The sequence below is a fragment of the Microcaecilia unicolor genome, chromosome 2 (assembly GCF_901765095.1).
Source record: "Microcaecilia unicolor chromosome 2, aMicUni1.1, whole genome shotgun sequence".
Classification (NCBI taxonomy): Eukaryota; Metazoa; Chordata; class Amphibia; order Gymnophiona; family Siphonopidae; genus Microcaecilia; species Microcaecilia unicolor.
In genome coordinates this window covers 476342463-476370280 of record NC_044032.1, presented here as the reverse complement: position 1 = coordinate 476370280, position 27818 = coordinate 476342463, and the positions used below count along the sequence as shown (strand labels likewise).

Sequence of the window (27818 nt, the reverse complement as noted above, 5' to 3'; positions counted from 1 at the left end):
ATTGTTCTGTTACTAAGAATATCTATAAAATGACTTGAACTAAAAAAAAAAAAAAAAAGATTTCTCACAAAAGGATGGGAAGGAGAAATTCTGTTTCATACTGAGTGAAACCAAACCCCAGCAGCTATAGCAGCAAAATATATGGTATCTTGTCCTCAAGCCAGAAATGGAGTCTGCTTGGAAAAAAATACGGAATAGCAGCACAATCCTGCAGTTGTCCTTCTTACTGACCTTTTCTCGGCTTCATTTTATTTTCCCCTTTTTGTAAACCACTTCGTGCATTACTTGAGCAAGGAAGTCGTGTACAAGTTGTGATGGAAATAAACATTTGTAGAAGATTCAAAAGAGTCTGCATGGAAGTTAGAGGAAGAGGGAGACAAGCAGCTGCGTCTCCCCCAGTGAGTCAGTTATTTGTGATTTATTAGCAGGAAGCATGTTGTTTCTTGCCCGGCTTCTCCTTTAAGAGAAGTTGTAAATAAGGAATCACGTGAGAGAACAGGAAGCACTGAGCAGAACGGAGGGGAAAGAGGGGATCCAGTTGCCGTAGCCATTAGGTGTGTTCGTGAGTTAAAAAATATAAAACTCTCGAGAAGTCCCAGAAAGCACGTTAACCTCTGATTAAAAAAAAATCTCAATACAGTTATGAAATAAATTGTAATAATTTTGATCAGTTCTGGAGACAAAAATCCAGAAGAAACAAAGTAAAGCAAGCAAAGGAGGTAAGGAAGTAACTTCAAGATTAATCAGAGCAGGCTGAAAGTTTACCTGGGCACAGTGGTTGGACTAGGGGGCCACAGGGTGGCAAGGAGGATCATTTGCTATAACTGTGCCTAGCAGAGGGCCAGTTACAGGATCGTCTCGTCTCTGCCTGTGACTCTATTGGCCAGTATCCGAGTCGCAGGCAGCAAAGAACATGAGCCCACTACACATCCTGCGCCAGGCTGTCTCTTCCTGGGTAGGGTGCAGGAATCAGGTGGAAATGGGTGAACCTGGAGAAAAAAGAATTCAGAGCATATCAAATAAAGCAGATTATTCCCCCTCCTGTCCGTTCAACTGGAGCGGACACTGCAGATGAAAGAAATGTCACTCTACTTAATTCAGCCTTTCCTTGAGTGTAGGGAAAGGGGGTGGGGGGAAAGCACTGGTTGTAATACACAATCTTGAGTGGACAGGAGGAGTTCCACTGTACAGTCGCAGAAAATTCTGTAATGTTGAGTTGCATCAAGTAAAATCCCTGGAGTGAAGCGGGAGTGAGGACACTTGCTCCCTGGTCTGATAATAATGTACACAGAAGCCCCACTTAATGTCCCAATCCCCAGATCTCTGTTTTGAACCTTGATCCATACCCAAGCTCCAATTTAAAGGACTATGCTGAATGGGAAGAGTGGAGTGAGCAAGAGTGTGGTGCTTAGAGAAATAATATCCCTGTGACCTGGGTTGACCTGGAAGGAACTGAGCTGGGGTTGGTGGCGGTGGACCTGGGTTACATACACAAGGCAAAAAAGGAGGAAGCCTGTCCTGGGTAAGGAGAACTGTCTACATGCATTTGAACTTGTTGAATGCACCAGGGGAATAAGTGCTGGCAGTGTGGACAGAATAGCAGTTGATCTTTTTCTGCTTTTACCCTGCTAGGTTAATATGTTCAGATCCAAATGTGCCCTTGAGTTAAACTGTCTCCCATTAGCCACATATGAGGGACCCTGCCCCCCCCCCCCCCCATGGCATTCTTCCAGTGATACAAGAGTGGTTTACCATTGCTTTCTCCTGTACAATGTAAGGTACTACAATGCTGCTGCTGTCCAGCATGAGGTTGGGAGGGCATGACCTGGATTGACATTGTTGTCAGAACCTGCCTAGCACTGGGCCCTGGGCAATGGAGGGTTAAGTGATTTATCCAAGGCCACAAGGAGCCACTGTGAGATTTGAATCTGGACCTTCTAGTTGCCAGCCTGCTGTTCTTATCATTAGGTTACCCTCTTGTCTGTGTTAATGTGTATAGGCCCCTAAATAATTTTATTTCTTTTTTCTATTTTACTTATATTTGTAGCTTGTATATAAAAATTGGCAAAAATATCTTTGAAGTTTTTATGCAATGTCCATTGCTGTGTTGTCATTTGCTAATTTATTTATTTATTAGGATTTATTTATTGCCTTTTTGAAGGAATTCACTCAAGGCAGTGCACAGCAAGAATAAGTCAGACATAAGCAACAGATAATTACAGCAATAAAAATATTCAAACAACAACAATACAAAGTATGGCATAGTGCTACATTACAATGCTAATGTCTGATGCTTCCTGTAGAATGTATGAAGGGCAGGTTATATGTCATTTTAAATAAATATATAAGTTCAGTTGCTTATGGATTACTTGCAGCTTTATACTGTAAATGTCAGTCCTTTGATGGGAATGACCAAATCCTTGTTTCAAAATTGGGATGGTTTCCCGTTATCCCTCTTAGGGCAGGTGGCAGTGTACTACTGAAATGGCTTTATGTGGTGCAGACTATCCCCTTTTTTCCTCTGTCCAGCCATGAGAGCACAGACCGTAGAAGTCTGCCCAGCACTGGCTTTGCTTCCCAATTACTGGTGTTGCCATCTAATCACCGCTAAGCTTGTTTGTTCCATGCATTCTGTACAGTTTATCCATGCATTTTTTAATTCCTTTATAGGTTTCATCTCCATTACCTCCCACGGGAGGACATTCCAGGTATCTACTACCACCATTTTTATGAAAAAGTACTTCCTGACATTATTCCTGAGTCAGCCCCCCTGCAACCCCAATTCATATCCTCTAGTTCTGCCACCTTCCCATCTCTGGAAAAAAGTTTGTTTGTAGATTAATTCCATTCAAATATTTGAATATCTGTATCATATCACCCTTATCGCTCCTTTCCTCCAGGGTATACATGTTCAGGTCCTCAAGGCTCTTTTCATACATCTTGTGGCACAAACCCCCTACCATTTTAGGAACTTTTCTCTGAACCACTTCAAGTCTTTTTACATCCTTAGCAAGATACAGCCTCCAAAACTGAACACAGTGCTCCAAGTGGGGCCTTATCAACATCTTTATTCACCCAGTTTTGTTGTGTATGCTTATGCTAAAGATTTGCCTCTGAGACTTAGGCGCAGTAATCTCATAAGGCCATTGCGGGTGTTTGGGGTTGGTGGTGTAAATCTAATCAGATTAATCGCTTTGTGACTGACTACCTACCCCTTACGGAGAATGCCATGTTTCCAGTGGGACTTACTAGGGCACAGGATGGTGTTTCTCATATTTGACATGTTTTCGAATCTACAGGTTTTACAAAACCCCTTGGCTCAATTGTGAGTTGACGCTGTGACTAGCTCTATAGAGCCATTGGCAAATTTACAAGTGAACTAATAAAATTGCAGGGGAATATCAAATATAAATACCAAAAATTCAAATAGTAACTCAAAAAATTATTACTAGTAATACACGTATAGAATATACAATACTTTTATTCGTAATACTATTGAACACTTGCTCATAACATATCTCACACTCAAGAAGAAGCCAAGTGGCGAAATATAGATCCATATTGAAGACAGACTTTAACCTGAGAATTTTATTGCTGACGAAGATTTGGTGGATTTTTATAGCTTCTGGAGCATGAATGAGGAGGGGATGTTACCCCTTATTGGCTTTTGGATGTTCTGAACACAAGGCAAGATTCTGGCTCTTTTAAGTTGGTTTGTGTTATTGAATTTCGAATTATAAACAGTGTGATTTTTATTGACTCAAAGAACATCATTTTCTGAATTTTGGTATCGTCATGGACTTTATTTAGATCTTAGAGACTATTTTTAGTGTGTTAGATTACCTCATTTCATCTGAGTGTGAGATATGAGCAAGTGTTTAATAGTATTATGAATAAAGTATTGTATATTCTATATAAATGCATTACCAGTAATAATTTTCATAAGTGAAACATTATGTTCAGTCTTTGGATGCTCAGTGGTTAACGGAAGATGCAATGGAACAAGCTGAAGAAGAGAAGACCAGTATTCAGTCTTTCCTTCTATTTTAAGATGTTATATGCTAAACAGACCCCCTCATTCTCTGGATAATTTAGATCAGAAATAAACTCAGGATTTGGGGGTCGAAGTTACTTCTGTTGTGTCAAAAAGTTTACTTTTGAAACCCCTAGTTAGAGTGGTTAATGCTAATTTTATAGAACATAGAGCTCACATAGCACCTGACAGAGTAATGAAAATGAGTATTGCTACTATTGACATTTGTATTAGGTGTGGTATTTGGTGAGCTATATTGGGCCATTTATTTTGGGCCTGTGACTCTATTTGAAGCTTTTGTGAAATACATTTTTTTTTTTTTTGCAAACAACTCTCCTTTAGTCCTCAGATTTTTTATTTCATGACTGCCCCATTATTCTTCTGTATGAGAAAATCAATTACTTTATTACTTGTTCCTTTTGGCTAGGAAACATATACATCTTCAGTGGCGAAATCACACTTCCCCATCATTGACACGATTGCTAAATTGCGTTTATGCCTTGATGGTTCTTGAAAGAGACAGTGGGATGGAGAAATCCTAGATGTTGGACATCATATAAGAAAATCTGGGAACCTGTTTGGAGTCAAATGCCCCATGGATTCTCAGTTATTAACTCTGGTGCTCCTCTGTGTTGTTGTTCCTAGGGCTGGCTCTGGCGTAAGGAACACTGCTGAGGCTAGTCTTGGGATGAGGGGTGGTGTTTGGAGTGAGGATTTGTGAGGGGATTATTGGGTTGAAAAATGTAAAATTATAGTTCTTTACTTTGCTCATTTGACAGTATGTGTATCTTACTATTATTGTGTAGTAAGTATACTAGCTTTCCTTAGTGCTTTTTTTTTGAGGGGCAAGTCAGGGTGGAGAGTGGCTGTTTCTCTGCTGATCAGTTAGCACCATAGGCCACCGTATATGAGTCTTGAGGAGGCTAAGCCTCCCCAGACGAAAGCAGGACCTCCACTGATTTTACAGCCGGCAGCAGTTAGAATACAGCCTATTGTAGCAATTGATGTCGTCCCCCCCCCCCCACACAACATCCAGGCACTATCCCAGGGTGTTGTCAGCGTCAGGGCTCTCCCTCGCCTCCCTGTGGTCCAGTGATGCTGCTTTGATCGCTGTCATTAGGGACACCACAGCAGGCACCCTCCCCAGTGATGCTTCCACCCTCCTCAATGATGCTTCCTGCCCTCCTCTGATGCAACTTCCTGTTCTGTGTGGGTGGGAGGCATCACCGGGAAGGCCGAGGCTGCCTGCTTTAAGTTGCTGCGGTGTCGCTACAGGCAACAATCAAGACAGCACCATTGGACCACAGGGAGGAGAGGGAGAGTCAGAGTCACTGGGACCACGAGGTTGGGGTGGAAGGAAGGGAAAGAGGGAAGGCAGGAGAGGTGCTGGACCTGGGAAGGAAATAGATATATGCTGGGGAAGGGAGAGAGGGAGAAAGAGACCGAACTGAAGCAGTGAAAGAGAGTGGGAGATACATCAGAGACACAATAGGGAGCAATACTGGACCATTAGGGGAGTGGGTAAGAAGAGAGAGGGAGAGATACAGGCCCCAGAGAGTAAGAGTGCAGGAGGAAGGGAAGACAGAGGAGAATGGAAGGACAGGCAGACAGAAAAGATGCTGGGTATGGAGAGATCATAGGAACAGGGACGCAGATAATTAATGCTAAATGGAGAAGGGATATGGACACAGGGGGGCAATGCTGGACACAGTGTGTGGGGGATAAGGACAAATGGGGAAATTTGGGAAAGGGCGAGACTGACACGGGGGAAATGCTTAATGTAAGAGAAGGATAGGGACACTGAGGGGGCAGATGTTGAATGTGGAGGGAGGATGGGGACAGGGACAGAGAATGGAGATGCTGGACAGGACCGATAAAGATACAGAGAGAAAATGGATGGGGGACGTGGAGACAGAAAAATATCAATTGGTCAAGGGATCCTACAAAAACAGGAAAAACAGAGGAAAGCAGATAATAGACACTGGACCAACGTGACTAGAAAAATAAAATGCTCAGACAACAAAGGTAGAAAAAATATTTTATTCTGAATATATTAATTGGAATATGACAGCATTTGGAAATATTTGTATAAATAATTGCACAAAGAAGAATAAGGGTCTCTTTTATCAGTTCTACCCTGGTCCCACCCCAGCCCCACCCATTTTAGCCTCCCCAAACAGAGGAGCCATTGACCACATGTGATTAGCACAATTACATTACCATACGTTAATTGGTTAGGCCATGGCTAACACGGGAGCCTTTATCGCCTGCAAAATAGGTAGTGGTAAGTGTGACTGGAATAATTTTGAAAAATGGCCACTCACAAATGGTAACTTTAGTGTGCAACAAACTTATGAACTGAAAATATCACTCTACTCGTATATCTCTTATGTCAAACAATATTCAGTATACTCAAATTACTCTGAGTCTGTAATCATTAGTGGAGGAAAAAGACCTCAAACGTCCCAGCTTGGCAGCAAGTTAAATATTTTTGTGCCAGCTCATATTGGACTCCAGTCTTCGCATCGGTCTAAAAAACCTCAATAATATTTTAAAATTTTATTTTATACATAAATATTGTGCACTCTAGCTTCTCCAGGTACATTGTAATTCCCACATTGTAATTCAATTGTTCATAAAGTATTAGTTTTCTAATTGTTCATATAATAATGAAATAAAGCACTTTGCTTAATTCTTGTGCCCAACGGGGTGCTCTGTTTCACTATTTGATCAAACTTCAGGGGATTAAATGCTCGTATCACATCACTTAAGTCCATGCCTGACTTCCAACATGGCGCTTACTGGCAACTTTAGTATATGGCCATTAACGGAAAAAGTAGAAAATCAGGTTTTTATGGTCATGGTAAAAATGGCCTTAGCTTATGAGAATGACCTGCGTAAGAGTGCGCTGAGGCCACTTTTTACCTCAGTATTGTAAAAGGACCCCTAAATAAATTGGGCTTTTGCTGTCGCTCATATTCTCTGTGGAGGTCAGTAATTTTCTAGAAATGTTTGTTTTAAAGTTTTTCCTTTCTGAAAATGCTTAAAATAGTACTAATTTAATGCAGGATTATTATTTTTTTCTACAGAAAGTTTGGGAACATGAAGTACACCAGTACTCGGGGAGGAGAGAGTGATGTGGATTTTGCAGGTGTTCTCTTTGCTGGCTTTGCTTCAGATGGTGGACTCTTCATGCCTCAAGATATTCCAAGACTGGATAAGGACACACTGCTGAAATGGAGTATCTTCTCTTACCCAGACCTGGTAAAGGAAGTATGTTCAATCTTTATTCCTTCGGAACTCATCCCAAGACAGGATTTGAACGGTAAGCTGTACAAACATTTGATGGGAGCAAATTCATGTGTTAAGTGATTCATGCTGCCTTCTTTCATTTTTTTGGTGCATTCTTCTGAGCTGAAAACCATAAAGTAAATCTGTGCCTTTCTGATACGATGAGATTTTACCTATTCTGTATGTTAGCAAGCATGGGGGCATTGAGAAGAGTCCATATCGTGTTCTTGAAATGTGTGTTTATAGGCCTTTTGCCTTATTAAAAGACTAAATGCATTTTTTAACCCAAAAAGAGATTCTTTACACGTTTTTTTGATGTGCAGTAAGTGGTTTGTGCCTGTAGAGACTATGCAGAGTCCTCTGGAGGAAGTTTCTATCTAGGCTTCTCCAGGAGATCTGCTACTTGTGACTCTCTAAAGAATCTGGAGAGGGGGGATTCAGTACAAATCCCTAACCCTCTCTTCTTTGCAAGATTCTCTTACCATCTGCAGTCCTGAGCAACAGGACTAAGCATAGGCATTTTTCAATATGACGTTTAAATCCGGCTTTGGGCTTTTTGCTCAAAATGTTCAAAATTCAAGTGGTGAATATAGCAATTTTCGAAACAGCAAAACGTTTATCTTTTTTATTTTGAAAATGGCCATTTGCTAGATGTTGCTGTACTCAGTGCATCTGTCTTTTTTGGACCATTTAAAAAAAAAAAAAAAAAGTCCTAGTGGAAAATGCACACAACCAAGCCATTGGGATGAAGGAGGAGCCAGAACTCTTAGTAGACTGGCCACACAGACATCCCAGCAGAGCAGTGGGATACCCTAAGGGGCACCGTAGTGGACTTCACATAAAACGACCCAGGTACACATCTCACCATTACCCCCTTACATTGTATGGTGAGCTCTCCAAAACCTACCAAAAACCTACTGTTCAAAATTCTGCTGCATGACTAATATTCCGCCAGTGTCGTTATGCTCATATTAGCCCTCTCCTCAAGTCACTTCACTGGCTTCCTATCCGTTTCCGCATACAGTTCAAACTCCTCTTATAAGTGCATTCACTCTGCAGCTCCTCAGTACCTCTCCACTCTCAACTCTCCCTACATTCCTCCCTGGGAACTCCGTTCACTGGGTAAATCTCTCTTATCTGCATCCTTCTCCTCCACTGCTAACTCCAGACTCTGTTCCTTTTATCTTGCGGCACCATATGCCTGGAATAGACTTCCTGAGCCGGTACCTCTACTTCAGGAAGGAGGTGAAAGCCTGGCTCTTCTCCAAAGCCTTTAACACATAGGGTGACTGACTATACACCCATTCTGCACCTGGACTAGCTTGCTACACCCACTGTATCTTAGACCAGTTCCTTATATCTTGATTAACGGAATAAAGAACTTACCTTTAGTTTAGCCACCCATTTATTTATTCCAACTGACTCTGTACCACGCATCTTGTCCACATCTATATATCTGCATTTGGCCCCTCAGCTATATGGTAAGCTGTATTGTAGAAAAGCATTAATATCATAGCAGTGTTATTTGAATGTTCTAATTGTGTGCTTATTGGATATTCCATCATTATTATGCTTACATTGTATTATATCTCTGTTATTTGCGTTTCAATGCTGTTAAATGTATATAGTTTTGATCCTTTTTCATGGTAGTCCTATTATTAGGTCTCAGTTTGCTGCTTTCGACTTTCATTCTATGTCTATACTTGTTCATTTACTATTATGCTATTAATACAATTATAAGTTTGATGTTAAACTGTACCTACTGTACACCACCTTGGGTGAATCTCTTCATAAAGTCAGTTAATAAGTCCCAATAAGTAAATAAGTAAAGTCCCAATAAAAAAAAAAAAGCTGAACCAGGTAAGAATATATTGCTTTCTACCCTTGGCCTTACTGCACAAAACCAGAGCTAAACCTATTATGAAATTTCTGTCTTTAGCAGAGAAGAGCATGGTAGGAGAGAAAGTACTCATTCAGTATAAACAGGCTTAGTGACTATAAACAACAGATTGTTGATGCTATTGTAAATTCTTATATTACATCTATCTTGAGGAACAGGAAATGTTTTGGGGAACATTGATCTAGTGCAGAAGTTCTCAACCCAGTCCTCAGGACACACCCAGCCAGTCAGGTTTTCAGGATACCCACAATGAATATTCATGAGATACATTTGCATACAGTGGAGGTAGTGCATGCAAATTTATCTTCTGCATATTCATTGTGGGATATACTGAAAACCTGACTGGCTGAGTGTGTCCCAAGGACTGGGTTGAGAACCTCTGATCTAGTGTGGTGGGTCTTATTCATTCAGCTGAAGCTAGAATAGTGTGCTTCCTTACTTGGTAGGCTCTGCAAATTATGCCCTGTCAGTAGAGGGAAAAGAGGACTTGGATTTAGTTCATTCTTTTCCAGTGACAGCTCAAGGTGAGTTGCATTCAGGCACAGCAGGTATTTTCCTGTCCCTGGAGGAATTTACAGTCTAAGTTTATACCCGAGGCACTGGAAGGTTAAATGATTTGGTCAAGATCACAAGCAGGGGCATTTTCGAAAGAGAAGGGTGCCCATCTTTCGACACAAATCAGGAGATGGGCGTCCTTCTCTCAGGGTCGCCCAAATCGGCATAATCGAAAGCTGATTTTGGGCGCTCTCAACTGCAGTCCGTCACGGGGACGACCAAAGTTCACGGGGGCGTGTCAGAGGCGTAGCGAAGGCAGGACTGGGGCGTGCTTAAGAGATGGGCATCCTCGGCCGATAATGGAAAAAAGAAGGGCGTCCCTGACAAGCATTTGGTCGACTTGGTCCATTTCTTTTCACGACCAAGCCTCAAAAAAGTGCCCAAACTGACCAGATGACCACCGGAGGAAATCGGGGATGACCTCCTCTGACTTCCCCAGTGGTCACTAACCCCCTCCCACCCTCAAAAAAACAACTTTAAAAACTTTTTTTGCCAGCCTGAAATGTCATACTCAGGTCCATCGCAGCAGTATGCAGGTACCTGGGAGGGGAGGTGTGTGTGTGTCAGCGGAGGCATAGCGAATGCGTGGACGTCCTTATTTCAAACATTTTGGACGTCCTGACCTGCCCCCCGCCCACACACACAGGGATGGCCAAATTTCAAGGGTTTGGAGTGGAGTGGAGGAGTGGCCTAGTGGTTAGAGCACTGGTCTTGCAATCCAGAGGTGGCCGGTTGAAATCCCACTGCTGCTACTTGTGATGCAAAATCCAAATAAATAAATAAATAAATAAAGGGGGTGTCGGAGGCATAGCAAAAGCATGGAAATCCTTCTCACAGAAACATCCACATTTTGGATGTCCTCAACTGCCCTTAGCAGGGACGGAGGCATAGCAAAGGACATTCTTCACCCATACTCTTTAAAAAAAAAAAAGACATCCTTGATGAGCACTTGGACGTTTTCACCTGGACTTGTGTTTTTCTAAGGTTGTAGACGGGTATTATACATGCAGCTTGTGTGCATTTATGAAGCCATCTTTGGCATGCACAGAGCAGCCATGCATAATGCTTGGCTGCTCTGCACTGGCTTCCCCTCCTTAGGAAGGAAATCGTGTTCAAATGATCTAACAGCGAGCAGCTCATTTGCATGCAATTTCCTTCATGCATGCCCGTTCCTTTCTGAATCGCTAAGGGATCGGTAAGGGAAGGGCTTTTTCCATTCAGTTAGTTCATCTGGCTGAAGGTAAGGGAGCTATGTACCTGGGAGCAATTTGTGAAGTCCACTGCAGCGCCACCTAGGGTGCCCGGTTGGTGTCCTGGCATGTCAGGGGGATCAGTGCCCTACGAATGCTGGCTCCTCCCACGACCAAATGGCTTGGATTTGGTCGTTTCTGAGATGGGCGCCTTGCTTTCCATTATCGCCGAAAATCAGAAATGACCAAGTCCTGGGGACGACCATCTCTAAGGTCGACCTAAATTTGCTGATTTGGGCGTCCCCGACCATATTATTGAAATGAAAGAAGGACACCTATCTTGTTTCGATAATACGGGTTTCTCCGTCCCTTGCTGGAGAGTTCCTGCGAGGACGGCCCCAGAAAAACTTGGGCGTACCTTTTGATTATGCCCCTCAAAGTGTGACAGTGAGATTTGAACCAGATTTTCCTTCTTTACAATCCACTGGTCTAACCATTAGGCTGGTGCAAGGCATGAGACAGAGGCACTGGCCCAGGGAACCAAAAGCCTGCCTCATCAGTTCAGCTTTCATAGCAGTGCTCTTATTGCTTTGCTCTCTTCTCTGTGTGGCCATTGCATTGCTGCACATGGAGTCTGAAGGGGATTCCACCAGGGTGAGGAACGGGGGTGCCAATGTACATGGGGGGGGGGGGGGGGGTTGAGATAGTTGGCTCAGGATGCCACAACCTTTCAGCCATCACCTCTGCTTACACATATATGCCTATCGTTTTGCAAACCTACATGTACCTTCCATAAATTAACAACTGAAGCTTCAAAATGTGTTTATTTTCAAATTGGAGGAGGAAATAAACACCATGGAATAAGGGGGAGAGCACTTCCTTCATCCTCCCTCCCATTAAGAGCTTCTAAATTAAGGGTCTTTATGTACTATAATCCATAGCAGAGCTTCCCAAACTGTTGGATGCTAAAAACCCCCATTTGGGATCATGGCACAGGCGGGCGCTCCATAGGACATCATTGTCCTGTGTCCCCTGGGGGTTGCACGCTTTCTGCACAAATTGGGGTTTGGCCGCAGAAAGATTGATGAGCACTGCTCTGTAGTGTAAAATATTGCTAGTTAAGGATGTGTCTAGGGCAAACGTTTTTGGTTTGTTTGGCCTCTTTCCTGATATTCTGATTTTTTTGGTTCTTTTCACAGATTCATTTTAACAAAAATTTGTAATATTTATTAAAACTTTTTAACGTACAGTAATCAACTTAATGTACATTAATTCTTGGGTTAATGCATGTTAATTAAATTTATCACATGCTACATTTGGTAAGGCACTATAAGTAACTGAATCAACACTACCAAATACACATGCCTATTGCTAGTTCTGAAAGTTGCCTTCAGCTGCTCCTTTACAGTTACCTCCTCTCATCACTCTTCCTACTCTAATTTAATGCTGCTCTTGACATCACTTGTGTTGAGGCTGCAATTGCTCTGCTGAAAATGTTTGAGTCAAATAATCTGCTTATCTTTCTTTAAAAGAAGAAAATTCTCTTCCCATAAAAGATGGTCTTTCCCAGACTTACAGTTATAAATGTTGATATAACTGTTTCCAGCAAGTTGTGGCTCGTTTAAATGCACCATCTTGTTGTTTGCACATCTTTTAAAACTTTTCCTATCCTATGCAGACTGAAATATGTGCAAAATAGGCAGTAGTGGAGTCTTCTGCAAGATGGAATATGATAGGAATGAGACCATGAAAGGATATAGTCCATGGCCACATTTAGTGACTCAGCAGTAAGATGTAAGTTAGTCGCATAGAAAGGGTGGCTGGTTCCTGCTGTTTTCAGAGCTGTCAAGTGACCCTGTTCAAGGAAGGAGATTTGTAAGCCTTGGAGGCATATTTTCAAAGCACTTAGCCTCCCAAAGTTCCATAGAAACCTATGGAACTTAGCCTCCCAAAGTGCTTTGAAAATATGCCTCTTGGTGACATATTAACTTACTACTACTAGATAAGAACAAAAGAAATGCCATACTGGGTCAGATCAAAGGTCCATCAAGCTCAACATCCTGTTTCTAACAGTGACCAATCCAGGTCACAAGTACCTGGCAAGATCCCAAATAATAAATCCATTTCTTGTTATCTATATTCAGTCAACCAGGCTGCTAAACCTTTCCTCCAGGAACCTATCTGAGCCGTTTTTTTTTACTTGGCTTTATTAGCTGTTTTCACCTTGTCTTCAGCTTCACTTATAATGGAGGCATTTCTATTAATGGGTGCATGTAATGTCTTGCACGTGTAAGTGCTGCCGTAATTGGCGGATATGGTCCAAGATGCACCACATGCTATTCTATAAAGAGCCGCATAAGTGCTATGGTGTACAACTGCAAGGGGGTGTACACATGCCTGTGGCACCAAGTGATACATGGACAAATCCCTCCTATCGGTACCCTTCTCCACCACCGCCAACTCCAGGCTACGCCCTTTCTGTCTCGCCTCACCCTATGCTTGGAATAAACTTCCTGAGCACATACGCCAAGCCCCCTCCCTGCCCATCTTCAAATCCTTACTTAAAGCCCACCTCTTCATTGTAGCTTTCGGCACATAACCACCTACCTCTATTCTGGAAACCTATATTGCCCCATTTGATTTACTGCATAATTGTCCTTTAGATTGTAAGCTCCTTTGAACAGGGACTGTCCTTCCTTGTTAAAAATATTGTTTAAAAATTGTACAGCGCTGCGTGACCCTAGTAGCGCTTTAGAAATGTTAAGTAGTAGTAAGTAGTAGTAGTAGTAGAATTTATAGAATACCGTCAGTTGTGTGCTTTGCATGGCACACTTGCAGGATTATTTTCGAAAGAGAAGGACGCCCATCTTTCAACACAAATTGGAAGATGGGCGTCCTTCTCCCAGGGTCGCCCAAATCGGAATAATCGAAAGCCGATTTTGGGCGTCCCCAACTGCTTTCTGTCGCGGGGATGACCAAGGTTCCCGGGGGTGTGTCGTAGGCGTAGCGAAGGCGGGGCTTGGGCGTGCCTAACACATGGGCGTCCTCGACCCATAATCGAAAAAAGGGCGTCCCTGACGAGCACTTGGACGACTTTACTTGGTCCTTTTTTTGTTACAACCAAGTCACGAAAAGGTGCCCGAACTGAACAGATGACCATGGAGGGAATTGGGGATGACCTCCCCTTACTCCCCCAGTGGTCACTAACCCCCTTCCATCTTCAAAAATATAGTTTAAAAATCTTTTGTGCCAGCCTCTATGCTAGCCTCAAATGTCATACTCAGGTCCATCGCAGCAGTATGCATGTCCCTGGAGCAGTTTTAGTGGGTGCAGTGCACTTCAGGCAGGCAGACCCAGGCCCATCCCCCCCACCTGTTACACTTGTGGTGGTAAATATGAGCCCTCCAAAACCCACCACAAACCCACTGTACCCACATGTAGGTGCCCCCTTCAACTGTAAGGGCTATGGTAGTGGTGTACAGTTGTGGGTGGTGGGTTTTGGGGGCTCAGCACACAAGGTAAGGGAGCTATGTACCTGGGAGCTTTTTCTGAAGTCCACTGCAGTGCTCCCTAGGGTGACCGGTTGGTGTCCTGGCATGTCAGGGGGACCAGTAAACTACAAATGCTGGCTCCTCCCATGACCAAAGGGCTTGCATTTGGTCGTTTCTGAGATGGGCGTCCTCAGTTTCCATTATTGCCGAAAATCAACGAAAGATGGACATCCATCTTGTTTCGATAATACGGGTTTCCCTGCCCCTTTGCTGGGATGTCCTGCGAGGACGTCCTCAGGAAAACTTGGGCGCCCCTTTCGATTATGCCCCTCCACGTTGCATAAATACGTAAGTGTTACCATACTGGGACAGACCGAAGGTCCATCAAGCTCAGTATCCTGTTTCCAACAGTGGTCAATCCAGATTACAAATACTGGGCAAGATCCCAAAAGAGTAAAACAGATTTTATGCTGCTTTATCCTAGAAATAAGCAGTGAATTTTCCCCAAGTTCATCTTAATAATGGTTTATAGACTTTTCTTTTAGGAAATGAGCCAAACCTTTTTTAAACCCCGCTAAGCTAACTGCTTTTACCACATTCTCTGCCACTGAATTCCAGAGCTTAATTACACATTGAGTGAAGAAATATTTTCTCCAATTTGTGTTAAATTTACTACTTAATAGCTTCATTGTGTGCCCTCTAGTTCTAGTATTTTTGGAAAGAGTAACTAAGTGATTCACGCCCACCCATTCTGTTCCACTCATTATTTTATAGACCTCTATCATATCTCCCCTCAGCCGTCTTTTCTCCAAGCCAACGAGCCCTAGCCGCTTTAGCCTTTCCTCATAGGGAAGTCGTCCCATCTCCTTTATCATTTTTGTCATCCTTTTCTGTACCTTTTCTAATTCCACTTCTTTTTTGCAATGCAGTGACCAGATTACTCACAGTATTCGAGATGCAGTCACATCATAGAGCAATACAAAGGCATTATAATACTCATACCGGCCATTGACCTGCTGTAAGTGATTGTGCTTAACTTATAGCAAACCAGAACAGACTTTATGCCACTATTGTATAATGTCCCATGCACAGTTGTAGAATTGGCACTCATCACACCCCGTTGTGGAGCCAAGTTATAAAATTACCTCTTTCATGCTTTTTCCCAATCACAGACCTGGAAGGCAGTGGCATAGCTAGGAATGAATGGGCCCCAGGCAGAAAAATTAAGATGAGCCTCCTATAACACAATCTTTCCCAAGGTAGTGGGGAGGGGGGGGGGGGGGCGGGAGAAGGAGGAATCATTAGAACATAACAATAGCCATGCTGGGTCAGACCATTGGCCCATCTAACCCAGTATCCTGCTTCCAACAGTGGCCAGTCCAGGTCACAAGTACCTGGCAGAAACCCAAATAGTAGCAACAATCCATGCTACCAATCCCAGGGCAAACAGTGACTTTCCCATGTCTGTCTTAATAGCAGACTATGGACTTTTCCACCAGGAACTTGTCCAAACCTTTTTCTAAATCCAGATATGATAACCGCTGTGACCACATCCTCTGGCAATGGGTTCCAGAGCGTATCTATTTGTTGAGTGAAAAATATATTCCTTCCTATTTGTTTTAAAAGTATTTCCATGGAACTTCATCAAGTGTCCCTTCTGAGCTCCAGTATACAAACCTTGCAAACAGCAAACAATTCCAGCCCTATATAGAAGACCTTCATAGTATTAGAAATAGAAACTCAAATGCAAGATATCAGAGATACATGTTTCCCAAAGCTGACATATTACAATTAATAAATTCAGAAAAAAATACCTTTTTTTCTACTTTTGTTGTTTCTCTCTTCTGCTTTTTAATATTTTTTTCCTTAACTCTCTTTCCAGGGTCTCCTGTCCGTTTGACATCTCTTCTCTCTGTCCACTATCCATCTTTCCTCTGCATCCCTATCCCTTCTCCATGTTCAGCACCTGCCCTCTCAGTGTTCCTCCCTCCCCTGAGTCCAGCATCTCTTCTGTGTATCCCTTTCTCTCCATTTATCCAGCTTGTCACCTTTCTCTTTACCTCCTACATGCCTCCACCCATACTCGTCTCTCCCTTCCCCTTGTCCCCTCCACAGTCTGGCATCACTTTCTCCTTCTCTCCCCCTCAGGGTCTAGTTGGTTTCTCTCTCTCTCTCTCTCTCTTTTCCCTCTACTTATCCCAGGGTCCAGCATCCCTCTCCCCCTTCTCTTTCCGGTCTCTCTCTATCTCTTCCTTCTACTCCACCCCCTTGGGTCCAGCATCATCTCTCACATTTTCTTTCCCATGTCTCTCTCTCTTCCCTCTGCCTCACCCCCCCCCCCCCCAACCTCCCTCATATCCCTCTCTTCATCTTCACCCACATCTCTCTAGATCCTCCTCTTCCCCTTAGGTCCTATATTGCCTTCCACCCCGCCCCCCACATGGGTCACAACATCTCTCTAACCCCCTTCTTCCAACAGCCTTGGAGACCCACGGTGGGTGGACAGCCAGCAGAGGCAGCAAGATAAATAGACTGCCTACCGGTGTTACCAGGGCCTTTCCACTGCCGTGTTCTGCCCACAGGAAGTGATATCAGAGAGGCAGGATGTGGCATTAGAAAGGTCCTGGCAGTGCTGGTGGGGTATGGGGGAGAGAGGGGGAGAAATGCTGGAACCTGTGGGGGGAGAGAGATGCTGCGACCCTGTGGGGGGGGGGGGAGGAGAGTGCAAAGGTAGGGGGCCCCTATTATTATATGGCCCAGGGCATTTTGCTGGGCTCACTTAATGGTACCTACTCCCCTGCTGGAGTAGGTACCTGGCTGCCGTGGTTTGGGCGGTCTGAAGTTTCTTTATGATTTGTTCTTTGCATCCCGCATAAATTCCATTGCAGTAGTCTACATGGCTTAATACCATTGATTGTATCAGGTTTCGAAATGTTTCCCTCAGGAAAAAAGGTTTCACGTGTTTGAGTTTACACATTGTGTGGAACATTCTCTTTGTTGTGGATTTCACTTGGCTCTCCAGTGTAAGGTTACGGTCGATTGTAACGTCGAGGATTTTCAGGCTGTCTGAGATAGAGAGGGTGTAATGTGATGTGATGTGTTTATATTTGTGGGGTTATCCGCATTATGTTGGGATGAGAGGATGAGACTGTGTTTTTTCTGTATTGAGGTTTAGTTGAAATGCATTTGCCCATGAGTTCATGATGTTCAAGATGAGCTTGATTTCGTTGGTGATTTCTGTCAGATCATGTTTATAAGGAATGTATATTGTGACATTGTCTGCATAGAAGATGTAAGGGTTTAGGCCTTGGTTGGATAGGGACTTGGCTAGTGGGGTCATCATTAGGTTGAAGAGAATCAGTGATAGTGGTGATCCTTGGGGTACTCCGCAGTCTACTTTCCATGGTGATGATATGTTTGAATTTGATTTCACTTGATGGGTTCTAGTGGTTAGGAAACCCTTGATACAACTAAGTATGTTTCCACCAATCCTGAAGTAATCTAGTAGGCTTAGTAGTATATTGTGGTTTACTGTGTCGAATGCTCTAACAAGTCGAATTGGAGGAGGAGTATGCTTTTACCTGTTGCTATTTCCTGCTTGAATTTGGCTAGGAGAGTAATTAGTACAGTTTCAGTGCTATGGAGGGGGCGAAATCCTGATTGTGATTCGTGTAGTATTGAGAATTTGTTTATATAATCAGTAAGTTGTTTGGTTACCATGCTTTCCACCAGTTTGACCGCCAGTGGGATAGATGCTACTGGGTGGTAGTTAGTGATTTCGTTTGTTTTTTTCTTAGTATCTTTTGGTATAGGGGTGAGTAGGATGTTGCCATTTTCCTTAGGGAAGAGGCCTTGCTGAAGCATGTAGTTTAGGTGGGATGTGAGGTCTGCTATGAAGCGGTCAGGGATGGATTTTATTAGGTAGCTGGGGCAGGTATCCAGTTTACAGTGAGTGTTGGAGAACCTATGTAACGCCTGGGTCACTGTTTCGACGGTGAGGAGAGCGAAATTTGACCAGGTTCGGTCAGCTGGGTATTCTCCAAAGGTTGATGAAGTTTTTGATATCAGTGTTGTCCTGAGGTAGCGTGTTGCATAGGCTTGTAATTTTTTCATTGAAGTATTAGCAAGTTTGTCTGCAGATGGGATGTCTATGTTGGTTGTAGTGACCGGGGTGGTGTCTAGTAGTTTGTTCACGAGTTGGTGTAATTTCTTCACGGCTTTGTAATCTGGCCCTATTTTAATTTTATAGTATGACCTTTTGGCCTGTCTTATTGTGTATTTGTATTTTCTTTGTATTTGTTTCCAAGCGATGTGTGTGTCTTCATCTTTTTTTTCCATGCTCGTTCGAGTTTCCTGGATTGTGTTTTAGTTTTTTCAGTTCATCGTTGAACCATGGCATTGAGTTATGTCTGCGTGAAGTTCTTGTTCGTAAGGGTGCAATTTCATCTAGTATACTTCTACATCTTTTATCCCATTCTTTGAGGTAGTATATGGAGTCCGTTTGTGCTGTCCATTCGTTTTTGTATATTTGTTACCAGAATGTTTTTGAGTCTACTTGACCTCGTGTGCTGTAAGTTGTGTGTTCTTGTATACAGTATGAACCCTTCTTCTGCCAGTTTAGGGATAGGTTCAGTTTGTAGTGGTCGGTCCAGGGTGTTTCTGTCCATTTAATATCCGTTATTATTAGGTTTTGGTCTGTTGACAGTTTGTGTGAGATGAGGTCGAGTGTGTGCCCTTTGACGTGAGTTGCTTGCATTTGTGGCCATTTGAGATCCCATAAGTGGAGGAATTCCTTACATTCTCTTGCGTTGATAGAGTTTGGGTCTTCTAAGTGTAGGTTTATGTCTCCTAATACTAGTATATTGGAGTTGGTTACACATGTGCTTGAGATGAAGTCCATAAAGTCAGTTTGGGCTTCGTTCCAGTTACCTGGAGGTCTGTAGAACAGGACGCAATTCAAATGATCGTTTAGGGTTTTGTTGTGGATTCTGATTGAGGCAATTTCAAGTTGAGGTGTTATGGACTCGGCTGTGGTTTCAATGGTAAAATGGGATTGATAGGTTAGTGCTATACCTCCTCCTCCTCTTTTTTCTTTTCTGGTCCAGTGTGCCATTTTGTATTCTGGTGGGCACACTGGACTAAGATTATGGGGTCCTTTTGGTCATGGATCCAAGTTTTACTGATAAAGAGCAGGTCAAGGTTTCCGGACATGATACAATCTGTTAGTATTGCTGTTTTATTTACAGCAGATCTGGCATTGATGTAGCGCACTTGGATTGTTTGGAATGGGTCTTCAGAGTTTGGTGTTTTGAGGACTTTTGTTAGTTGTCGATTCTTTGCTAAGGTGAGTTTGTTTGGATCCTTCTTTCCCTTCTGTTGTGATTGTCCGCATGTTAATGTTCTTCCTTTGTTTAAGTTGTTGTCGGTTTAATGAGGTGTGGGGTGTCTGGTCAGTCTTTGATGATTGTGTAGTATGGGTATGATGTTGCTTTCTGCCAGTGGGGTGGTTAGTGTTAGGTGGATCAGTGTTAGGGAGTAGGTTAGTAGGAGTAGTTTGAGAGTATTCATTTTGTTTCTGTTCCCTTTGGCTACTAATGGGACCGTGTTCTGGTGGTTGGATGCGCGATAGGACTTTGTTTTTTGGTATGGAATCTAGAGTTGTGATCTAGTGTGATAATTTAGTTTGCCTTTCAGCTGTTGAGATCAGAATTGGGTTTGAATTCAGTGATAGTTAATGAGCAGTGGGGATGGGAGGGGGAGGGTAGCTCTGGGTCTGGGTCCTCCTGTGAGCTGTCACTAGCAGTTATTTGCTTCCGCCCTCCTTTCCCAACGAAGCTTCAGGCTCCTGTCTCTGAAGCAGAGTGAAAGGACATTTTGAGACAGGGCAAAAAGGCTGGGAAGTATGTGGACCAGAGACCCAAGATCTGATAAGACATTCCCTTCTCTAGCTCGGGAGGGGTGATTGGAGGACAGTAGGAGGGTGCTTGGCTTAATTACTCTTTCGTATATGGTCAGCGAAGAATTCTGGCAATTGAGTTCTGGTTTTAGACTTCTAGGACATCTACTTCTGTTTTTACGGACTGCTTTTCTAGTTAGTACACTTAGCAGCCCACGCATTATTTTTCTTAGTTGAAAACTCGCTTGTGTGTTGACCAGTTAACATCCAGGTTGATATAATCAGTGTTTATTGGTATTCGTTCCTTTCTGGTTTGATTAGCTTACCCAAATCTGTTCTCTTCTCAGCTTAACTTTCTTAATTTGGTCAGTTTCAGTGCAGAAGGTTCTTTAGTGGGCAAGCTTGTCCTGCTGAAAATGTCCTTGTCTACTGCTGTAGCTGTCTTGTTTCCAAATTGGCCCTTGCTGTCCACTTTGGCCCTTGCCCTCACTTCCCCTAAATGGCTCTTGCTGTTAGGTCTCTCACAACTTGTTTACTGCTGAGACTCAATGTCTTTAGCTTAGCAGGGAGTTCACTTACAGTCAGATGTCCAGGGTGCAGTGCCGAGACTCTGCGGCTCCATGTGCTGTGTCGGTGGTTGGGCAGAGACAGTCAGATGATCCGAGGTCTGCCCCAGGGCGCAGAGACCCGGGCCGCTCCACGGATGGGCGTGGGCCGCTACCCCATGGCGGTAGGCGTGTGCAGCGTGGACCAACATAGACCAATCGCTGGCTGTTCGGGTCCCACTCGCCCTGCCTCGCGAGTTGTCGTTAGGGTTGATCCACTCGTCTGTCCTCCCCGGGTTTGTGGCCTTGTGCGCGGCGCTTCACATACTCTACCTCCCCCGCAGCTGGCGCTTTTCTCGGCGGGCGGTGGAGGCCGGAGGTTTTACTGACCAGCCATCAGCGCCAGAGGCGTGGATGGGCTCCGGGCCCGGCAGGGCGGCAATGCGGGTATGAGGCAAATCCAGACAGGCAGGGAGGGAGGGAGTCGCGGTCGGCTCTCAGCGGCAAGATGATGCCCGTGGGATGGCCCAGGTTTGGTAGCGCCTCTCGCTCCACCTCACAGCTGGACCATTGGCCTGGATCAGGCAGCAGCTGATCACCAGTGGGTCGGGTAATCGGTAGGTCGAGCGTGTGGGTCGATTGTGTGACTCGCGCGATCCCACTCTCAGCTCTGGCTGGGTCGTTGGAGCTAGCTGCTAGTCGACCACCTGTGGGTTGGGCGATCGGTGGATCGAGCGTGTGGGTCGAGCGATCCCTCTTGTCGGGCGAACGGTGGGTAGAGTGATCCAACTCTCAGCTCTGGCCAGGGTCGTTGAAGCTAGCTGCTCCCGTGACCCACTAGTCAGCGGCCATCTTCCCTCTTCCTAGCTCAGGTTTCTGGAGGAAAAATTCATAAACTGTTATTAGCCACATAGAAAGCTACTACTTATTCCTGGGAATGAACAAGCACGGATGGATTTTCTGTTTGGGATCCGGCTAGCTATTTCTGATCTATATTGCTCAGTGTCGGAGACAGTGTGTGATCTCTGACCTTGTGTAACTCATCTTGAGTGAATGCTTTTGTAAAGGCAGTTAATAGCTCCCAATAAATAATCGTATTTCTGTGTTCCTCCTAGAAAACGTTGGCTTTTCAGCTAGCATCCCTTTTTGTCATGGCTCTCTAATTGTTCTGTGACACACATACTATTTAAGGACAGCTGTGCTATTGTAGCTCCCTCTGGTGTCTTTATAGGAGAGCGTGGCATAGCAACAGGTTAGCTTTCCTTGTGTTGGTTCGCTTATAGCCAGATTTTTCTTTTTGTCATTTCCTCCTCCTTTTTCCCCAGCACTCTCTGCCAGTGCCCCCTCATATCCAGACTAATCCTCGCTGATATGAGTGCTAGAAGGACACTTCCTCTGAGATGCACCCTCAGTGCTGATCATTGACTGCAAGGGGTTGCCACAATACACAGTAACACAGTAAATGACGGCAGATAAAGACCCGTGCTCACCACTTTGTGTGGCCCCAGTCACCCATGCTTAAACGCTGGTTGTCAAGTCTCCATCATGCCAACTATATAGGCAGCCAGATATGATGGGGTCTTGGTTATAACAACATATCATCCCCAAGTATTGTTGACAGTATTCAACTTACTAGTCAATATGTCTTCCCTCCCCCCCCCCCCCCCCCCCCCCCCCCCGCAGCATCCTTGCTTGCAGCATGTGACAAAGTGATCTACAACACTGGAGTTGCTGAAGCTTCACTTCTCTTTTGCCATTTGTGGGAAACAGACCATAGAAGTCTGTCATCGGCCTAAGTTCCCCATGCTGGATTTTGTTTCAGTCTTTTGCGGGAAACAGACCATAGAAGTCTGTCTGATATCAGCTCCACTCCATGCTGAATTTTTTCAGTCTTTTTCCATTTGTGGGTCACAAACCGTAGAAGTCATTCCAGCATCAGCCTCAGTTCCCCAATAATAGATTTTCTTTCATTGTTTTGCTGTTTGTGGGCCACAGACCAAGGAAGTCTGTCTGGCATCAGCCTCCATTCTCCCATGCTGGATTTGGCTAAACTTCTTTCAGTTTTTTGCCATTTGCAGGACACGGACAGTAGAAGTTTGTCAGGCATCGGCCTCAGTTCCCACTATTCTTACCCAAGATTGCACCTTAACAGCTATGTGTTGGCATCCCCTGGGTCTATCCCATGCATTTTTGAATTTGCTCACCATTTTTGACCACCTGTTCTGGAAGGGCATTCCAGGCATCAACTATCCTCTCTGTGAAAAAGTATTTTCTGACGTTACTTCTAAGTCTACCTCTCTCTAGTTCTTCCCCCCTTATGTCACTGGAAGAGGTTTGTTTGTAAATACCTTTCAAGTACTTAAATGTCTGTATCATATTACCTCTGTCCTTCCTTTTCTCTAGTATATACATATTCAAGCCCTCCAGTCTCTTCTCATCCACCTTATGGCACAAACCTTATACCATTTTTGTCACTTTCCGTTGAACCACCTCAAGTCTTTTTTAATGTCCTTTAAGGGATATGGCCTTCAAAACTGGACAAATACTACAAGTGGGGCCTCATCAATGACTTGTAGAGGGGCATCAGCCCCTCCTTTCTTCTGCAGGTTACGCCTCTCTTTATGTAGCCTAGCATTCTTCGGGCAACAACCACCATCTTGTCTCAGTATTTCGCTGCCTTGAGATCCTCAGACACTATCACCCCAAGGTCTCTCTCCTGATCCGTGCATGTCAGTGTCTCACTCCCTAGCACATACTGCTCTTTTGGATTTTTACACCCTTAGTGCATCACTTTGCACTTCTTCGCATTAAATTTTAACTGCCAAACATTCGACCATTCTTCTCATTTTTGTAGATCTCTTCTTATGTTATCCACTCCCTCGGGGGAGTCCACTCTGGTGCAAATCTTGATGTCATCCACAAAAAGGCAAACTTTTCCTTATAACCCTTCAGCAACGTTGCTCACAAACATGTTGAATAGAATCTGCCCCAGTACCGATCCTTGAGGTGCTCCACTACTTGCATTTTTATTCTCTAAGTAGACTCCATTTACCACCACCTTCTGCCATATTTCAGTCAACCATTTCCCAATCTAGTTCACCACTTTAGCCCACTGAGGATGTCTTTTACTAAGGCGCACTCATGTTTTTAGCGCACACTAAAATTGTGGGCGCACTAAACGTTAGGAATGCATTGGTGTCTCTAACGTTTAGCGCACCCACAATTTAGCACGCGCCAAAAGTGTGAGTGCGCCTTAGTAAAAGACCCTCTGAGTTTATTTATGAGTCTTCTATGAGGGACTGTGTCAAGGGCCTTACTGAAATCCAAGTAGACTACATCCAGCGCATGTCTGCTATCCAATTCTCTAGTCAGTCGAAGAAATCAGTCAGATTCGTTTGGCACAATTTTCGTTTGGTGAAACCATGTTGCCTCGGATCTTGTAACCCATTGTATTCCAGGAAACTCACTATTCTTTCCTTGAGCAGTGCCTCCATTACCTTTCCAACCACTGAAGAAAGGCTTACTGGTCTATAGTTTCCTGCTTCTTCTCTGTCTTCACTTTTGTGAAGAGGGACTACATCCACTCATCTCCAATCCTGTGGAACCTCTCCCATCTCCAAGGATTTATTAAACAAATCTTTAAGAGGACCCACCAGAACCTCTCTGAGCTCCCTCGGGATTCTGGTATGGATTCCATCTGGCCCCATGGCTTTGTCCACTTTCGGTTTTTCTAGTTGTTCATAAATTCTTTCTTTCATAAATGGTGCAACATCAACTTCATTTCATATGTACCTTTATCAGCCTACCGAAGTCCTATTCCAGAATTTTCTTCGGTGAAGACAGAAGTGTTTATTAAGCACATCTGCTTCTTCCTCATCACTTTCCACATAGCAATTCATAGCATCTTTCAGTGTCACAATTCCATTTCTAGCCTTCCTCTGTTCACTAATATACCTGAAACAAGTCTTGCCATCCTTCTTTATGTTTTTATCCATTTGTTCTTCAGCCAGAGCCTTTGCCAGATGTATTTCTCTGTTCACTTCTGTCAGTTTTATCCAGTAATCTCTTCTGTGTTCTTCTTCTTGCATTCTTTTGTATTTCATAAACGCCACCTTTTTTGCCTTTATTTTGTCAGCGACTTGTTTGGTGAACCATATCAGTTTCCTTTCTCGCTTATTCTTGCTTACCTTCCTTATATAAAGATCTGTTGCTGAATGTATAGCTTCTTTCAGTTTCAATCACAGATCCTCCACCGTTCCTATGTCCTTCCATCCCATCAGCTCTTTTTTCAGGTACTCCCCCACTTTAACAAAGTCAGCATGCTTAAAATCCAGGATTTTGAATTTTGTGTGTCGACATTCCGCTTCAGCTCTTAAATGAAACCATATATTGGCAGCTGCCTTTAGTACCCAGGCTGGATCCTATGGACAGGGGATCCAGACTTGTAGTACTATGATCTGAATGCATGGCCATGACTTTAAGACTTGAGCCAAACATTCAGTTTTCAAACAGTGCAGCAGGATTTGATTTGATTTATTAGATCTTGATTAATCGCTTTTCCTCAGAGAGATAAAGCGATGTACATAATCCATAAAATACAAAACATTAAAAGAATGCCAGCGTTTTAAAGGAAAGAGAAAAAGACAAAAAGGGATATAAGGGGGTAGAGGGGAGGAGGGAGATAGAGATTGCATACGGGGACAGAGAAAGATTTTTCAAAGGGATGGGTTTTCAACAGAGTTGTAAATTTGGGATATGAGCGCTCTAAGAGATTGAGAAAGGGAAGGAGCAAGCCAAAAACATTGCACGTGCGTGAGTGGAATCATGTCGGGTATCCTATAAACAGGGGAGACGTAGGCAATTATCATCGAGGGATCAAAGGGCTCTATGTGGAGAATAAGGAATAAGAAGGGACACCAGAATAATGGACTTTGTGAGTGAGAATAAGTATCTTATACTGTATATGGGAAGCAATATTCAGACTAGTAGCGCTTGCACACTGGTACTATATGTGGGAGTGTTTTTCATTTACTATGAATGTGCATTCATTAGCAAGCATTCACTTTGGGGCCCTTTTACTAAGCTGCGGTAAAATGTGGAGTGGAGGAGTAGTCTAGTGGTTAGTGCAGTGGACTTTGATCCTGGGAAACTGAGTTCAATTCCCACTGCAGCTCCTTGTGACTCTGGGCAAGTCACTTAACCCTCCATTGCCCCAGTACAAAATAAGTACCTGCATATATGTAAACCACTTTGAATGTAGTTGCAAAAACCTCAGAAAGACGGTATATTAAATCCCATTTCCCTTTCCATTACACGTGCCATTCCCACGTGCTAGGGCCATTTTTACCACGTGGGCAAAATTTTTCTATTTCCAGCATTAACGGCCACGCGCTAATTTTCCGATTAGTTCATGAGCACTTTACACCTATTTTGTAGGCAGTAAGGGCTCACACGCTAATCACGCACTAATTGGTTAGCATGCGGCAATGTAGCTGCGCTGTTTAGCACAGAACACGCCTACTCTGTGCCCCCTGATCCGTCCCCAGCGCTAAAAAATAAAGTTTACCTTTTAGTGCATGGGAAGAGCACAAACATGGAAAAATTACTGTGGGATGCCTCAGCGTGCCCCACGGTAAACACTTTTTTGCTGCGGTAAGCATGCGTTAATGCCTACTGCAGCTTAGTAAAAGGACCCCTTTGTTAAGAGTGCCTTAAAGCCTATGCTCCAAAAATCTGCCCAATATGTAAATACAATAGGTAATGCAACATCTGCACTTATATTCTATAGACTGTCTCCATGTGTAATGTCACAAAAAATTTTTTTTTTAACGAAATTGCAGTACACAGAGCTTGGATCCAAAGCTGAATCCCATTTTTACCTCTCAAGCTCAAGGTGCTGAGGTATTATCTTTCTAGTTGACCCATAATTTGGACTATTGGATTTGTTTTAGCTCACACTTTTCCCAGTAGTAACTCAAGGCACGTTTCATTCAGGTACTGAGGATATGTCCATAGTGCTGAAACACTGGAATAGGTGCTTATAGGAACTGTCTCACAGAACCTTTTCTTCCCTTAGATCTGATTGACAAAGCCTTCAGTCGGTTCAGGCACAGCGATGTTGTCCACTTGTGCAGGCTGAAGAATGGTTTGAATGTCTTGGAGATGTGGCATGGTGTAACTTATGCATTTAAGGATCTGGCCATGTCCTGTGTATCACAGTTCTTACAGTACTTCTTGAAGAAACAAGATAAACATGTCACAATCCTTGTAGGTAAGCCACAGGAAAAAAAAAATTATATGTGTTGTCTTTACTGGATGTATGAATTGCTGTATACTGGGAGGAAACACAGAGGTATTACAAGTCTCCACTCCACAGACTAAGTAGGTTCCTGAGGTAATGGGAGGTAAAATGGCTAATCCAAGATCAGAGGGCATTTCAGTGTAAGCATTACGTCTTTTACGTAGGCGCACTGGCATTTTTAACGCTCGTTAAAAATAGACGCGTGCTAAACAATAAAGACGCCAATGTATTCCTATTGGTGTCTTTAGCTTTTAGTGTGCACCTGTTTTTAACGTGCGCTAATAACGCCAATGTGCCTACGTAAAAGACCCCCCTAGTTCTTTAAAAATATCTTAAGCCCTCCCATCCACAGTTCTAGGAAGAATAGTGAGATTTGAACCCTGGTTTGTCTGGTTCTAGGAATATAGCTGTTATCATTAGGATACTCTACTAAGGCATAGTAGGGTTTGCCAACTCCTAAAATATACAGTATTTCTGGGATTAAGCTGACAGATTATTAGAAACAAGGAGTTAGATGGCCTAGTGGCTAGTATAATAAATTTTGGCATCAGGAGACATGTGTTCAGGTCCTGTTTCTAATGTTCAGTGTGACTTCAGGTAGGCTTTCTATCTTTAT

The 27818-nt window shown here is 43.6% G+C and overlaps 1 protein-coding gene across 3 annotated transcripts in view; it reads left to right on the top strand.

Moving 5' to 3' along the window:
• Positions 1 to 505: 505 nt before the first annotated feature.
• Positions 506 to 27818, top strand: part of THNSL2 (threonine synthase like 2) — an 82284-nt gene continuing 54971 nt past the window's right edge. Inside the window, exons 1-3 of one of the 3 annotated variants that reach the window (XM_030192566.1) lie at positions 506 to 554; positions 7123 to 7358; positions 26978 to 27172. In XM_030192566.1, the coding sequence (XP_030048426.1) occupies positions 7136 to 7358; positions 26978 to 27172 (418 nt within the window). In that variant the 5' untranslated portion in view covers positions 506 to 554; positions 7123 to 7135. The other 2 variants (XM_030192565.1, XM_030192567.1) reach the window with 2 other exon arrangements.